At 34.1% G+C, this 16,619-nt stretch overlaps 1 protein-coding gene and 1 long non-coding RNA gene across 3 annotated transcripts in view; one reads left to right on the forward strand and one right to left on the reverse strand.

Annotated features, from left to right (window-relative positions):
- Positions 1–16,619, forward strand: part of LOC123271675 (multiple epidermal growth factor-like domains protein 10) — a gene marked incomplete at its 5' end in the record, with an annotated part of 32,114 nt that overhangs the window by 565 nt on the left and 14,930 nt on the right. Inside the window, 3 exons of the mRNA XM_044738062.1 lie at positions 4,559–4,668; positions 4,845–5,090; positions 12,881–13,129. Coding sequence (XP_044593997.1) covers positions 4,559–4,668; positions 4,845–5,090; positions 12,881–13,129 — 605 coding nt within the window. The remainder of the gene's footprint in view (positions 1–4,558; positions 4,669–4,844; positions 5,091–12,880; positions 13,130–16,619) is intronic.
- LOC123271522 lies at positions 820–2,179 on the reverse strand. 2 transcript variants are annotated; one of them, XR_006510900.1, is made up of 4 exons: positions 2,054–2,179; positions 1,246–1,347; positions 1,065–1,177; positions 820–946 (listed from the first exon to the last, which is right to left on the reverse strand). It is a non-coding gene; the product is annotated as an uncharacterized LOC123271522 (long non-coding RNA). The 2 variants fall into 2 exon arrangements; XR_006510901.1 differs by having other exon boundaries at positions 2,119–2,152.

The raw sequence follows: 16,619 nt of genomic DNA on the forward strand, positions 1-16,619 counted from the left end.
AGCTGAGGCTCTGAAGATTATAAAAATTCCCGCAAAGACATAAAAATAATTAATTTACTATTTTCAATCAAGCAATTCAATTTTAAAGAGTGATTTTTGGAAAAATTATGAATTTTTAACTTTGATTATTTTTATTTAATTAAATATTGGGTATAGCATAAAATGGTTCAAATAAAATTTGTAGCTTTAAGTGTCTACTTTTGAATAAACTTTAGCCAGATTCTTAATTTTAATAAGAAAAAAAGTTATGAATTTTTTAAGTAACGAAAACGTGGAGATTTGGCAAAAAATGGGTTTTTCGAATTGGGGGCGCTGAAAACTTTGCGAAATAATGTTGAAATAAAAAAAATTAGTAGCGGATCTTATAGCTGAAACTTTAAAAATTATAAAAATGCCGGCGAAGACATAAAAATAATAAATTATCTAATTTTAATTAACTTAAAAAGTTTAAGATAAATATTTTTCGCGGAAATTTTGATTTTTAAACTTTGTCAATTTTTATTAAATAAAATATTGGTTTTAGAAAAAAACGATTCAAACAAAAAAGATACCTATGAGTGTTCTCTTAAAAATAAACTCAATCTGGTTCATTAATTTGCATTTGTTCAGAAGATATCGGCAATAAACAAGTTATTTTTTGAAACTTTCTAGCAAGTGATCTGCTGATTACTAAACAAGCTTTCAAATTTATACTGCGCTTATATTTGTATCGACAATTTGACCGAAATCTCTCCGAAAATTAACCAATCAGGAACTTTGCTAGACATTCGTAACAATTATTACGTTAATTGATTGAAATGTTAAAAATAAAATATAAAATTAGATTTTTAGCTGCCAGTTTTATTGATTAAAAATGACATTTAATTTTTTGAAAAAGATAAATATATAGAAATTGAAATTGGAGACAATTTTTCCTTGGCAGTCAACTGATAGGCTCAGCCTGACCCTGAAAATAAAAAAACAACATTTTTATTACTTGATTAAGAAAAGGTGCAATTAATTTTTTTGTGTGAGTCGATTAGCAGGAAGAGGATTTGAAGACTGATCGATGAAAAAATACTAACCTTCGCTTATTATAAGATATTCAGCAAGAGACGCATTGTCCAGTCATGCTCCCGGGCTATATTCTGCAACAATGGCCCTGAGGGTAATCCGTGCAGTTTTTGTAGGTCGTGCACTGGAAAAAAAATAAAAATTGATTATTTTATTTATGAGATTGATGATAAGTTTATTGATGCTTATTACAATTTTAATCTGTTGAGCTGCAGGATGATAGACGAAAGTCATCATCCCAATGAAGAGGAATAGCAAGAAAAGCTTCGACATTGTAGTTTTATTTTAGATAGCCTGGAAAAAAATGAATAGGATTTTATATTAAAATTTGTCTAGTTCGGAATTTTAGTTTCTCGACGCGGGGGCGCTGAAAATATTGAGAAATAATTTTTTTTACGGAAAAAATTGTAGTGGGTTTTTAAGTTGAGACTCTGAGGATTATAAAAATCATGGCGAAGATATAAAAATAATTAATTTGCTATTTTTAATTAAGCGATAGAATTTTATAAAGTTAATTTTTGATAAATTATGAATTTTTAACTTTGACTATTTTTATTTAATCAAATATTGGGTGTAAAATAAAATGGTTCTAATAAAAATTGTAGCTTTAAGTGTCTTCTGAATAAATGTTAGACAGTTTCTTAATTTTTATTAAAAAATAAGTGATGAATTTTTTAATTAACGAAAACGTCAGGATTTAGCGAAAAAGCGGGTGTTTTGAATTGGGGGTGCTGAAAACTTCGCGAAAAATTTTAGGAAAAAAAAAAATTATTAGCAGATCTTAAAGCTGAGATTTTCAAGATTATAAAAATCCCGGCGAAGATATAAAAATAATTAGTTGTTTATTTTAAATCCACGGCCGAAATTTTAGAAAATCTTTTTTATCGAAATTCTAGCTTTTTAAACTTTAATAATTTTTATTCAATAAATAATTAGTCTTAAAAAAAAAGTTTCAGGTAAAAGAAGACCTACGAGTGTCTTCTTTTAATTAAACTTTCACTCGCTTTGTAAGAATGATTAATTCAGAAGATATAGATAATAAATAAAGAATTTATTGTTACTTACCTAACAAGTAATCTGCTGAGTACTAAGCGAGGTTTGAAATTTTGACTGCACTGGTTAGTATTTTTATCAAAAATTTTACCTTATTATTCCGAAAAATTTCAAAATTTTTACCGATTAAGGCTGTGTTGACATTAAAAAACAAATAACGATTTTCCTTCAGTAATTGAGTCTTATTAAATATTTAATCAATTTCATAAGTTTATTTTTTTAATTTAATTTTATTTTATTCAATGTCAAAGTTAAAATGTCTGTTTAATATATAAAAAAAATTTTCTAACGAAACTATGCGTAGTAATTAAAAAATGAAGACATTAATATTTTTAATATAAAATAAAAGCCCCAATTATTAACATGGGTCTAAATATTGACACCCTAAATTATTTTTAAATATATTTAATTATCTGTAATAAGAATAACTGTCATATAAATTTTTATTAAACTCTAATTAATTAAATAATAAGAGTAAATAATTTTTGCATCATAAAAAAATTTAGAACTTATTGAAAAGATTATCAATGCGAAAGAATGATATGGGACCAGTTAATAATTTAAATTAATGTTTTAAACTGTAACGTTGTAGGACCTAGTTTCTGACACTCAAAATTTCTTGTGTTGTAGTTCCTGACACTGACGTCGGCTAAGATTCTGACACTCATTTAGAAAAATTATTCATGATTGGTTAGGTTTACATTATTTAATTAAAATAAAATAAAATCATTCAATAAAAGATAAATTAAACAAGTATTCTTAAAAAAATCGACCTAGTTATTTACACCCACATTTTAATACATAAATGTCATTGAAAGTGATATATTATAATTAAAAACTAAATAATGTTTAATTATTAACTAATTTATATAGTTTTTATTATATTTTTATACTTATATGATAAATAGTTGATTGATTCGATAGACAAACGCTCTTACGTATACTGCTTAGAATATAGCTTGAAAATGGCTTCCACAGTCACTCAAGACTTAATAATTTTTTTTATTAAGTTATTTTTTTTTCATGGTTGGAAATATAATTAATTACATACATAATTAATTAATTTTAAATTTAAAAAAATTTATAAAACTATTTAATGAAATGTTTTTTTTTTTTAATTCAAAATAACTTTAGAAGTGTCAATAACTGGGTCAGTGTCAATAACTGGGTCAGTGTCAATAACTGGGTCAGTGTCAATAACTGGGTCAGTGTCAATAACTGGGTCAGTGTCAATAACTGGGCCAGTGTCAATAACTGGGTCAGTGTCAATAACTGGGTCAGTGTCAATAACTGGGTCAGTGTCAATAACTGGGTCAGTGTCAATAACTGGGTCAGTGTCAATAACTGGGTCTTTTACCTTATATGTTTTATTACATACTAATAAAATTTTATTAAATACTAATAGAATTAATTAAATACTAATAAAATTTTATGATATACTAATAAATTTTTCTTAGTATGTAAAAGATGTTGTCTGTCATAAATAAAACATAAAAGTCGGGAGTAAACAAATAGGTTAGGTTAAGATGTCTCGTTGAAAAATCTTGACGTTATTTATTGAAAGATATTACTGTGAAAATATATTTGACTATATTATAGTTAATGCAAATTTATGTTATGTTATGAAACATGAATTATGTATTGTAATTAAGGACATTAAACTTATATATGTTTACATACCTTAATAAATTAAATTGATCAATATTAATTTTTTTTTGAGATTATTTGCTTACCGTGAAACTTTTGGAACGAGTACAAACTACGCGTATTAATGACAGCAAACGAAAGCGACGCTCGTGGTTATTTTAATAAACACATATTAGTATTTAAGAAAATTTTATTTATATGAAATATAATTTTATTAATATTAACTAATTTTTTCTTTCAAGTCCAAATAAATTTTTTATTACTATTAAATAAAATTATCTCTCAGTGTAAATAGCAATTTTTGAAGATAAGAAAGGAAATTTTCATTGCATTGACTCTAAAAGTATCTGCATTGACATCGAATGACGATGTAGTTATAATATATTATATTGTCATGATAATTCATTATAAATGTTGCATTTATCAGCATCAATGCAGCAGATAAAAGTAGCTTTTAATTTTTCCCGCTTTAGCTTACTTAGGGAAGTCGTGCAAAAAATCAGAAGAGTGCAACGCTCATATCATTAACTCAGTCTGCCTTGATAATACATGCACATGCAGAGATACTCACACACTTAAAGAGGGAAATACGTGCGTGGCAAGGAGAATCTTGTACTGTGAAAGAAATAGAAAGTGCGTAGACATGAATGGTGCTTGCATTGACGGTCGGTGTCAATGCACCACCCATTACGTTATGCAGGAGTCAAAATGTCTGCCAAGTCAGAATCTGAAAAATAATATTTATAAAATTTTGTCCAAATTTTAAAAACATTGTTAATGTAGCAAAATTGGCGGGACGATGCAGCATAAATTCAGACTGCGCTGCAGTGAAATTCGCGGTATGTTCAAAAAATAAATGCGCTTGTCCAATCGGACTCCTCAGTGTCAATGCAACAACCTGCGGGAAAGCTTTTGGTAAAAGCTGCAATGTCAATAAAGATTATGCCGTCAGATTCTCTCATTGTTTAGAAAAAAAGTGTCAATGCAATCACGGCTACATACGATATTCCAAGAGTCAATGCATTGCAAGCGAGTAACAATAATTCTATCCGATCGAACTAAATTATAATCTTACTTGAGAATAATTTTAGCGGATCTAGGGATGACTTGTTTTCACGAAAGCAATTGCAATCTGATCAAAAACGCGCAATGCTTTGAGAATCAGTGCAGTTGCATGGACAACCATATAGAAATGAATGCATTCACATGCACTCCGTTGCTCAACGCCACCTGCTCCGATGATCTGGTGTGCGCTCCCAAGAACTCGGCCTGCGTTGATCATAAGTGTCAATGCGAGTTCAGTTACTTCCCGAAGTGCAACTACGAGAGTGTCTTAGGTAAGTCTTAGATCTCAGCTGAGATTTGTTGCTAATTTGCTTGCTTTTAGTGTACCTGGAACGGCGATGCAGAATCGACAAGGACTGCATTGACATTTGCTTCGCGAATGTTTCAAGTGTTGATTTCAAGTTTAAACAATCATCATGCTTGAAGCGATGAAGATACGTCCGAAAACATTCATGTCCTGACAACAACTGCGTCAGATAGTAATTGACCTCGCCATGACTTCGGTTTAGCCAAACGTCGATCTTCGGTATAAGACGGTGTGTCCATCTCCCTGTTGTCGCGGCGTCCCACTGCGATTGCCTTTCGTGCGATGCTGTTCTGCCGTTCTTCAGCTCTGAGTTCCTCGGCACTTTGTGTGGTTGTCCTCTTTCGTTGGTAAAGGTTCGGTCTTTCCTCAGCTAGGACTCTGAGCGGCAAAGTTCCGGAAATGACACACACTGCTTCCTCTGATATTGTTCGAAAGGCGCTTGCAACTCGTAGGGCACTCATACGATATATTGGTCCAGCTTTTCTCCATGAATCTTGCACCGCTAGTGCGTCAGCCCAAATGGATATTCCGTAGGTGAGCACCGATGTGACTACAGATGACAATAGTAGCCTCCTGCTCTGCTTTGGGTCTCCGACGTTCGGCATCAATCGTGCGAGACTAGCTCTCACTACTGACGCTTTCGTACAGACGTGTTCCACTTGCTGCTTGAAGTTGAGTCGGGCATCAAGCATCACTGTATGTGTGTGTGTGTGTGTGTATGTGTGTGTGTATGTGTGTAAACCTCTTATAACTTTTAAACGGTTGAACCGATTTCATCGCGGTTGGTGCCATTCGAAAGGGCTTGGCTAAACTTAGATTTTCAATACAATTTGGACAGATTCGTACCGATGGATTTCAAAAAATCTAAAAAAAACTGGACAAAAAAATTTTTTTACAGGAGGTTTATTTGGAATAACTTTTAGACGGCTTTATTAATTAACTCCAAAAACTAATTAGCTCTTAACATCAAAAAACTACGTCGATTGCTGCCAATCCGGTCAAAATCGGTCGATTTGTTCGAGAGATGTGCAGGAAAAAAAAACCCAAAAAAGTATTTTTTCGGAATTACTCCAAAATTTATAGTTTGACCAATTGAAACTTAGAAATTCTTCATGAAGCTTAAAAAACTGCGTAGAATGCTGCCAACTGCGTACAAATCGGTTCATTCATTCAAAAGTTCTTGCGGTTTAAAAATTCAAAAAATAGTGTTCTATGAAACTTTTATCAGTCTTTCGAGCTCAAAGAGCTCAAGAGCATAAAAAAGGTATCTTTTAGAGCTTGGAGAGCTCAAAAACTTCGTAGGTGCAATTTTAAGCGCCCAGGTATTAACGGAATTAGCGGGAAGTTGCAGGGATGGCCTTTAGGGTCAACCATTTTCCTAATTTTTTTTCTTAGAAAATAATGATTTTAAAACTTTGACAATTTATAAATGTATATAAAATAAATACAATGAAGATTCGATTGATATTTTGGTATTGTTATCTGTGACTAGAACCTTATCTCCATTTCTTAATTAACGAAAATAAATACTGCGTTGTTTAGTTTTGTAATCTTTATTAGAATTTAATAGGCATCCAGAATGCACTCAATAATATTGATAATGATTGTATAAAATAATTCAATTAAAACTGTAGAATTTTCAAGTTAGTTCTGTTGAAGAGTCGGTTCAGATTTCTTAATAGAAAAATGCAACGTCAGAACGCTGCAATCATCTTAGTAAGCATTGCATTGATTTTTAGTGTCAATGCAGAAGATAAATCCGAGATACTAACAGACTGTGTGCCCTTTGGTGAAGTTGTAAGTAAAATTATTTTTGGTGTTTGTTTTAATATTAAATTATTAAATTCTAGTTTTTTTACCTGGAGGCGCTGAAAAGTTTGAGAAATAATTTTTATAGGGAAAAAATTGTAGTGGGTTTCAAAACTGAGACTCTTAAGATTACAAAAATCCTGGCGAAGGCATAAAAATAATTAATTTACTAATTTTAACCAAGCAATTAAGTTAATAAATTTTTAAATTCCCGCTAAGAAAATTGAAAATTTTCAAAAATCGGGAAGTTATTGGTTTTACCCCGTTTTTCGAAAATCGAGTTTTCATCAAATCTCGACGTTTTGAGGTCCTGGGAAGCTTTCTGACTATTCCCGCGAGGGTGTCACTATGTCTGTATGTATTAGGGTGTTTCAAAAAAAGACGAATTTTTTTTTTTTTCTTTTGGTGTCTAAAAATTGATAGTATACCTAAAAACAAAAATTTTGGCGCCCATGTGAGCTCTTAATATCAATAGTAAGATTTGCCTGTATCCATTTCTTTATTTTCCATTTAAATAACACGGGAAAAATTTTTTTTAATTTTTTAATTTTTATTACTTTGGAACGGTTCATCGTAACAACAATCTGAAAAATGATATTTGTAGGAAATTTTACGCTCTACAAAAAACGTCTGAAGACCAAAGTTCCTCAGATTAACGGCTTCAAAGATATCCGCGGTCAAAGATAACACTAATAAAAAATTTCAAATATTTTCCAATAAAATTACAAAAATATATCACATGCTATATTTTTTATTATTTTTATGTTAAATTACTTCAATTCCGTTAACCTGAGACTGTAAACTTTTTTTTTTTACTAATTAATTCAATACTTAACTCACGAAATGCACTAATATATAAATATAAACGTTAAAAATGTCACATAAATGATTTTTGGTCTTTCTTATAACAAATTTATTTTATATTTTATAAAATTTATAAATTTTTGTAAGAGGAAAATGTAAAGTTCCTTATTACACAAACTCACCAAACACTCATCATTGCATATTATTCAAAATAATATGAAAATTCTGTAAATACGTTAAATCAATTAAATCTACTATAAAACTTGATCAAATGTTTTTTATTTGAAAAATATCAACAGAGCTTTATTTAGCTCTGTCGGTACAGAGTATTATACTCATTTAATTTGAGTGTGTAGCTAATAAGCTCTGTGTTGGTAAGCCTGGTTGTTCGGTACTAACTTCATTTAGTTGCTTTGCTCTCAACGCTCTCAACAGAAATGGTGCGTGTGTATTAGTAGAAAAGGCTCTTAGTAGAAAACTGTTGTACTTGCCATGCCGACACCATATTTTTGAAATTGTTCTTCGAAGTGCATTTGAAGTATACTGGCCTGCTTCGTCTGGCCCAAACGTTCCAATTTATCAGAGATTTAAAAAGAAGTGGGATGAAATTGACCAATCAAACTTTACGGCTGGTATTTGTTACAAAAAAGTTTTGGAAGTAATAACACCAATCAAAGATGAGATTTTGAAATTCGTTAATAATCAAATAGAAGTAAAATTTTTTAATCCAGCGCTGAAGAATTATTAACTGATGTTAAAGTGGAAAAGAAAAATGTATAAAGTTCAGTATAATTGAGGAGCTGATTTTCAAAAGGGTATCTTTTCATATTTTAAAATACCAGTTTTCTGAACTTTTAAATACTAATTACTTTGAGAATTATGAACATTTATAAATGAAAATCGAATTGCAGCTTCATAACCGATTGCACTTTATAGCTAAATTAAAAAAAGTTCAATACAAATATTTATAATTGAAGATAACTAGTTTTTTGTCTCGATTAATCAAAAATCAAAAGATACCCTTTTGAAAATAAGCTCCTCAATTATCAATTTTACTCTGATTAATTAACTTGCCGTCGTGATTAAAAATATTGAAAATCAGTTTCACATGACTGTTATACTTTTAATCATCTTTAACGATTAAAATTGCGTTTGTAAAATATTTTACAACTTTTACCTCACGTGAGTGCAGCACGTAGATGCCGGGAGTAACCACGTACACCGCACTATAGGATCATTTCGCACATCTCTTTCGAGGAGCGTCACCGTATCCGCTTGCGTACGTGATCCTAGGTCAGATGGTGTGACCAACCCTTCCTGCCAAAAGGGGAGTTTTCGTTTTTTACCGCGAGAGCTATTTTATTTCGCTCTTACCCTCTCCTCCGAAGAACAGCGAGCTTTCTCCGACCCACAAGGATACACGGACGGTGGCTGTTACTCTTCAGCTCCGATGCCTGATTTGGTCCGCAAGGGCTATTTTATTCCGCCCTAATCCGCCGATCTTACGACTGGTTAGGACCCCCCCTATCCGCCACCTGGGGACGCGCTCGGAGGGAGTTTGGCTTCTTCCGACGGGTGTGTGTGTGTGTGTGTGTGTGTGTGTGTGTGTGTGTGTGTGTGTATGTGTGTGTGTGTGTGTAACTATGTTAACCTCTTATAACTTTTGAACGGTTGAACCGATTTCATCGCGGTTGGTGCCATTCGAAAAGGCTTGGCTAAACTTAGATTTGGAATACAATTTGGACTGATTTGGAGCGATGGATTTCAAAAAAATCTAAAAAAAACTGTACAAAAAAATTTTTCAAAAGAGGTTTATTTGGAATAACTTTTAAACGGCTCTATTAATTAACTCCAAAAACTAATCAGCTCTTAACATCAAAAAACCACGTCGATTACCGCTAATCCGGTCAAAATCGGTCGATTCATTCAGGAGATGTGCAGGGAAAAAAACCCAAAAAAGTATTTTTTCGGAATTACTCCGAAATTTATAGTTTGTCCAATTGAAACCTAGAAATTCTTCATGAGGCTTAAAAAACTGCGTAGAATGCTGCCAACTGCTTACAAATCGGTCAGAACGCTGCAATCATCTTAGTAAGCATTGCATTGATTTTTAGTGTCGGTGGATAAGTTAATGAAATCGTATGCACAAAAAGAGAAGCCGGTTGACACGTGTTTGAACACACAGCCGGCACTGGGAAAGCGATGAATTACTGCACAAATAACACAAATTATCTGAAACAGACTAGAAATATAATAAGCACAATTTATTAAAGCGGATTGATAATCAATGAAGCGAAAAAGCGGAATTTTATAACTTAAGCGAATTAATTTAGCGGAATAACGAAGCGTTAGACTTAATGGCGTTGTAGCGAAAAATAATAATAATAATGCATCTTCTTCCTGGTCGACTTGGGGAAGAAGGCTGATTGCGCATGTCTGCGGAGCGATCAGCCAATCACAGCTTCGAGACATGGCGTGATCGGGCAAGTTCAGTTTTGCGCAGGCGGTTAGCTTAAGCGGGAACTAGCGGTTGACAGGTGCGGTTCGTGGAAGTCCCCCAGGGGCGACTTCATCTCGGCTGGGCCTGTTCACTGAACAAATAGTAAATTATTAAATTCTAGTTTTTTGAGCTGGGGGCGTTGAAAAGTTTGAGAAATAACTTTTTTCAGGGAAAAAAATTGTAGTGGGTTTTAAAGCTGAGACTCTGAGGATCATGAAAATCCCGGCAAAAACATAAAAATAATTAATTTACTCATTTTCATCAAGTAATTAAGTTAATAAATTTACTTTCTTAGGAAATAATGAGTTTAAAACTTTGACAATTTATATTAAATAAATTATTCATTTTAGAGCAAAATTATTGGGACTAAATTGTAGCTATAAGTGTCCTTTTTAAAAATTATTTTAATAAGTTCCTTAATTTTAATTAAGAAAAAAGTTATGAATTTTTAAATAATAAAAAATAAGAAAATTTACGGAAAAAACTAGTCTTTTGACCTGGGGGCGCTGAAAAGTTTGAGAAAAAATTTTTTTAATTAAATTATTTTACAAAAAAGCAACTTGAAAAGACTTTTGGATAACATTTGATTGATTGCAGTGCCATCTATATCGTCCTTGCTGCGGCAATCATAAGTGCGAACTGATGAACGCTTCGGGAAGATTCGAGTGTCAGGAGAAAGTAAAACTAGGCGACACATGTAGGTACACCGATGACTGCGTCGACATCTTGCACTCAATCTGCACGAATAAAAAGTGTCAATGCAGACAAAGTAACGTCAGAGTTAGCGACTACGCCTGCGCACCGCTCTTGAATACCTATTGTTGGAAAAACGAGACCTGCGCGCCGGCGAATTCACTGTGCATTAATAATGAGTGTCAATGCAAAGACGGATATGTAATGGAGGACGGCAAGTGTCTGCCAGGTGAGTCACACTTAACTTTGCGAGACACTAGAGTCATTAATCTGTCCTTGCAGTTGTAATTGGATCGGAATGCAGTGACAATGCAGCGTGCGCCAGTGTCAAATTTGCGAGGTGCTCGAGTAAAAAAGTTTGCGCTTGTTCAAAAAACACTATTACGATGAGTAGCAGATTTTGCTTAGTGGCTCTGGGAGAAACCTGCGACTATAATGAAGATTGTGGCGTCGCTAATTCTTGGTGTGACAACAAGAAGTGTCAATGCAGAGTCCAATATTTTGCCTACTCTAACATCGAATGTAGACTCCGTAAGTTTGATTCTTTCTATGTTATTAGTGCATTTATACGAAATAGTACTACTTGCATTGACATTCATTGACGATGCAGTTAAATTTGGGCGTAAGTAATTAAATAAATTGCAGCTTTGAAAGACAATAGACGAAAAATTTCACTGTATTGACATTAAAATCAACTGAATTGACATTGAATGACGATGCAGTTGATTTTTCTATTTTCTACATCAGTAAATAACAATTTTCAAAGCAAATATAGAACATTTTCATTGCATTGATACTAAAAGTCACTACATTATTATTGGATGACGATGCAGTGATTTTTTTATGCCTATTCGGGTGAATGGCAATTTGTTAAGACAATATAACAAATTTATACCACATTGACACTAAAAGTCACTACGTTAACGTCGAATGACGATGGTAGTTATATTTTGTTGTAATAATTAATTATAATTGTTGCATTGATTTAAAGCGTCAATGCTGTAGATAAAAGTAGCTCTTGATTTTTCCTGCTTTAGCTTACTTGGGAATATCGTGCGAGGAATCAGAAGAGTGCAACGCTCAGATCATTAACTCAATCTGCATTAATAAGATATGTGTTTGTAAACATACTCACACACCTCAAGACGGAAATAAATGCGTTGCATCGAGAATCTTTTACTGTAAAAAAGACGAAGAGTGTGTAGAAATAAATAGTGCCTGCATTAACGATCGTTGTCAATGCAGAGCCAATTACGTGATGCAGGAGTCAAAATGTCTGCCAAGTAAGAAATTTATAAATAATATTACATAATTATGTCCAAGTTTTACAAACTTTGTCAACGTAGCAAAATTGGCGGGACGATGCAGCATACATTCAGATTGCGCCGCAGTGAATTTTGCTCTGTGTTTAAAAGGAGAATGCACTTGCGATAGAGGATTCTTCGCTGTCAATGCAACAACTTGCGTAGGAGCTCTCGGTAACAGCTGCATTAGCGATAAAGATTGTGCCGTTAGATTCTCTGGTTGTTATGAAGGAAAGTGTCAATGCGATCACGGCTACACGCAGCATTTCGAGAGTCAATGCAAAGCAAGTGAGTAACAATAATTATATCTAATCAACAAAATTATCATCTGACTTGAAAATAATTTTAGCGGAACTAGGGATGACTTGTTTTGACAACAGCACTTGCAATCTGATAAAAAACGCGCATTGCTTTTATAGTGAATGCACTTGCAACGGAAACAATATTGAAATTGATGCATTTACATGCGTGCCTTTGCTCAACGCCAACTGCTTCGGTGACGCGGACTGCGCTCCCGAGAACTCGGTCTGCATTGATCATAAGTGTCAATGCAAGTTCAGTTACTTCCCGGAGTCCACCTACGAGTGTGTCTTAAGTGAGTCTTAGACCTCAGCTGAGATTTTTTGCTAATTTGCTTGCTTTTAGGGTACCTGGAACTGCCATGCAGAATTGACGAGGACTGCATTTCTATCCTTTACGCAAAGTGTTCTGACGCTGGAAAATGCATCTGCCATAAGAACTACGTAATAACTGGAACAACAACTTGTTCGCCAACTTTGGGAGGTAACTGCTCAAGCAACCGCGGATGTGCCACTGTCAATGCAGAGTGTTCCAGGAACCAATGTCGCTGCTCCCCAGGATACACGCAGCACTCTGATGACCTCTGCTTTTCTGGTAAGTTTCTGAAACTAACCAAAAGTGTGCATTGATACTCGAAACACCAACTGCATTGGCTCTGAGTGACGATGCAGTAGAATTCTACCTCTCCTGGCTTAGCGAATAACAATTCCCGTTTAGAAATTGATAATTTTCTGAGCGAATCCTTGCAGTGTACCTGGGTCAGAAGTGCGACATTGACAAAGATTGTGATGAAATATCAAACGCTGAGTGTTCTTACAAGAGATGTCAATGCAAACAAGGGTACAAAAGGTTCGACCGCAAGGTGTGCTTGCCTCTGATTGGCACGCGCTGCAACGAACACAAAGAGTGTGCTGTCTACAATTCTAATTGCGTTGAAAATACGTGTCAATGCTTGGATACTTTTGTTCCGCAGACTCAGTTCGAGTGTGTGGCGAGTAAGTAAAGAAATTTGTTGGTTACAAAACTTACATCATCACTCATTTTCGATAATTTCAGCTGGCATTAACGTTTATTGCCTCACGGATGCCGACTGCAAACAAATAGATACGCATTGTTCAAAGTTTCAATTCTGCGTTTGCAATCAACATTACATTTCGATGAACAATATGACATGTGTTTCAATCCTCGGAGGTGATTGCTCAGAAAACGTGACCTGCGACACTCCTAATTCTGAGTGCATCAGCAATAAGTGTCAATGCGGCCCGGATTATACTCAAGGGCCTTACAATCAGTGTTCCTCAAGTTAGTGTGCAATTTATCCTATCCATTTTTAAGTCGAGTGAAAATTGTGTCCTACATTGACGCTCAATGTAAATGCACTCTCGTTTTCTCGGCAAATTCATAAAAATTTCCTTTTTAGATTTATTAGGAAGGTCTTGTCAAGCGGATTATGATTGTCAATACATCCCCAATGCAATTTGCATTGACAAGATTTGTGTGTGCAAGCCCGACACATTTGCATTGACCCCATCAGCCTGTACCCACTTGTTAAACACCACTTGCTCGTCTTCCGCTGATTGCGACGTCGAGGCGTCGCACTGCTTTGAGAATAAGTGTCAATGCAAGCCTGATTGGTCGGCACTCACTAATATGATGTGTGTGAAACGTAAGTACAGCCTGTTTTATTCTTCGGTTGTGAAAAAGACTACACACAATTGTTCTGCAGATTCTGCGCTGTATTATTGTGAGAATAACATTGATTGTGGCGTGCCCTGGCGTTCAACGTGTTATCAGAACCACTGTGTCTGCAACGCAAATCATATTGCCCTTAATGCTTTGACTTGCTTGCCAGTTCTGGACGGAACCTGCTGGAAAGATGATCAATGCATGACGAAAAATTCTCATTGCGATGGCTCTTGGTGTCAATGCAAGCCTGGTTTTGTTTCTGTGGCTATAAATATGTGTGTACTAAGTTGAAAAATTTATATCTGTTGTTTTTAGATGAAAAATTTAATAAAAGTAACGAAATAATTGATTGACTTTTTTTTCACTTTCGGAAAAATGGAAAATATAGTTATTTTTTTTTCGAAAAATTTGGAAAATTATTACTAGGTTGAATAGAAAATTTTCCAGACTAATATTTCGGTCCTGAAGTTAATCATCGTAGGACCAAAAGTTTCTGAGATATCACCGCATAAATCATGATCGGGTAAAATTGATATTTTATTGATTAATAGGCCGTATCTCCAAAACTAATAGAGTTACAAAAATTTTTACTGATTTGAATATTGTTTCTTGGAAAATTTCCTAACAGATGTAAGTGGAAAAAATTAAAATATCGATTAAAATAATAAAAACAGAAATTACCTTAAAAAAAAACTTTCGGGAATCGATGAGGTGCTTCTTGAAACCAATCAAAGAAATAAAATTTAATAATATTGATAAGTATAGCCGGATATCGGTGATAACAACATCATTTTTGTATCCACATTAACGACAATCAAAGGAGCTATCACAATTTTATTTCAAAACGAGTTTAACGATCGTGATAATCTTTATTTCTAACCGCTTTAGTTAAGCCGTGAATAGTTCCAGCTAGTTAGTATGAAAACTTATTGCAGCGTAAACCAAGGTCAGATTATACTTTTAAAATGTCACATAAGATTGCTTTGATCTTCTTAGCAGAAGTTGCATTGATTTTGAGCATCAATGCAGCATAAACCGATCTACCAATGAACTGCGTAGAATATCCTTGCAGTGTTCATGGGTCAGAAGTGCGACATTGACAAAGATTGTGATAAAATATCAAACGCTGAGTTTTTTAACAGAATATGTGAATTGAAACAAGGGTAAACAAAGTTCGACTGACAGAAGTGCTTGTCCCTGATTGGCGCAAGCTGCACGAAACACAGAGATTGTGTTGTCTACAATTCTAATTTCGTTGACAATACGTGTCAATGCTTGGACACTTATGTTCCGTAGACTCAGTCCAAGTGTGTGTCGAGTAAGTACTCATTTCTTTGGTTACAAGAATTTCATCGTCACTTATTATCGATTCTTTTAGCTGGCATCGACAGTATTTGCTACAGTGACGATGATTGTCATGCAGTAAATACAAATTGCTCAAGATTAAATCTCTTCGCTTGTAATCGAAAATTCATATCGATAAACAATACGACATGTGTTCAAATCCTAGGGGATCACTATCGGGACAGCAAAACCTGCATAACTGCTAATTCTGATTGCATTTATAATAAATGTCAATGCAGCCAAGGTTTTTCCCAAGGGCTGTACAATGATTGCGTATCAGGTTAGTATAAGATTCACTCGCAATTTTAAGTACAGAACTTTATTTGCATTGACACCTAATGTCAATGCAGCCTAAATTATTCAATGTGCCTCACATTATCTGCCAAGATCGTGACGTATAGCCTGAATTGTGAATTAATGACAAAAATTTAGCCTGTATTGACATCGAGTTTCCATGCAGCTCTCATTTCGCCAACGATACACTAATTATTTACCTTTAACTCGAGCTAATGACTGAACTTGGACTACATTGGCATCGAGTGTCAATGCAGACAACTATTGTCACTAGGTTTTACATTGATTGATTCTTGAGTATTCATTGTAATATTTTCTTCATTGTAATATTAATTTGTAAAAAGACTAAATTTAAGCTGCATTGACACTCGTCATCAATGCAGTCTCATTTTTTGTCATCGTACTCCTAAAAATTATATTTATAGTCACGTTAGGCGGTGCCTGTGCAACAGATCGTGATTGTATAACTATACCACATACAATTTGCATTGAGAAGAAATGTCCGTGCAAACCCGATACATTTGCATTGACCCCGTCAGGCTGCCCCAACTTGTTGAACACCAATTGCTCGTCTTCCGTTGATTAAGGCATCGCTGCGTCGCACTGATTTGAGAATAAGTGTCAATGCAAGCCTGATTGAGCGGCACTCACTGATATGATGTGTGTAAGACGTAAGTACAGCCTGTTTTATTCTTCGTTTGTGAAAAAGACACACAATTGTTCTGCAGGTTCTGCGCTGTATTATTGTGACAATACAATT

This window comes from Cotesia glomerata, linkage group LG9 (assembly GCF_020080835.1).
Source record: "Cotesia glomerata isolate CgM1 linkage group LG9, MPM_Cglom_v2.3, whole genome shotgun sequence".
Lineage (NCBI taxonomy): Eukaryota > Metazoa > Arthropoda > Insecta > Hymenoptera > Braconidae > Cotesia > Cotesia glomerata.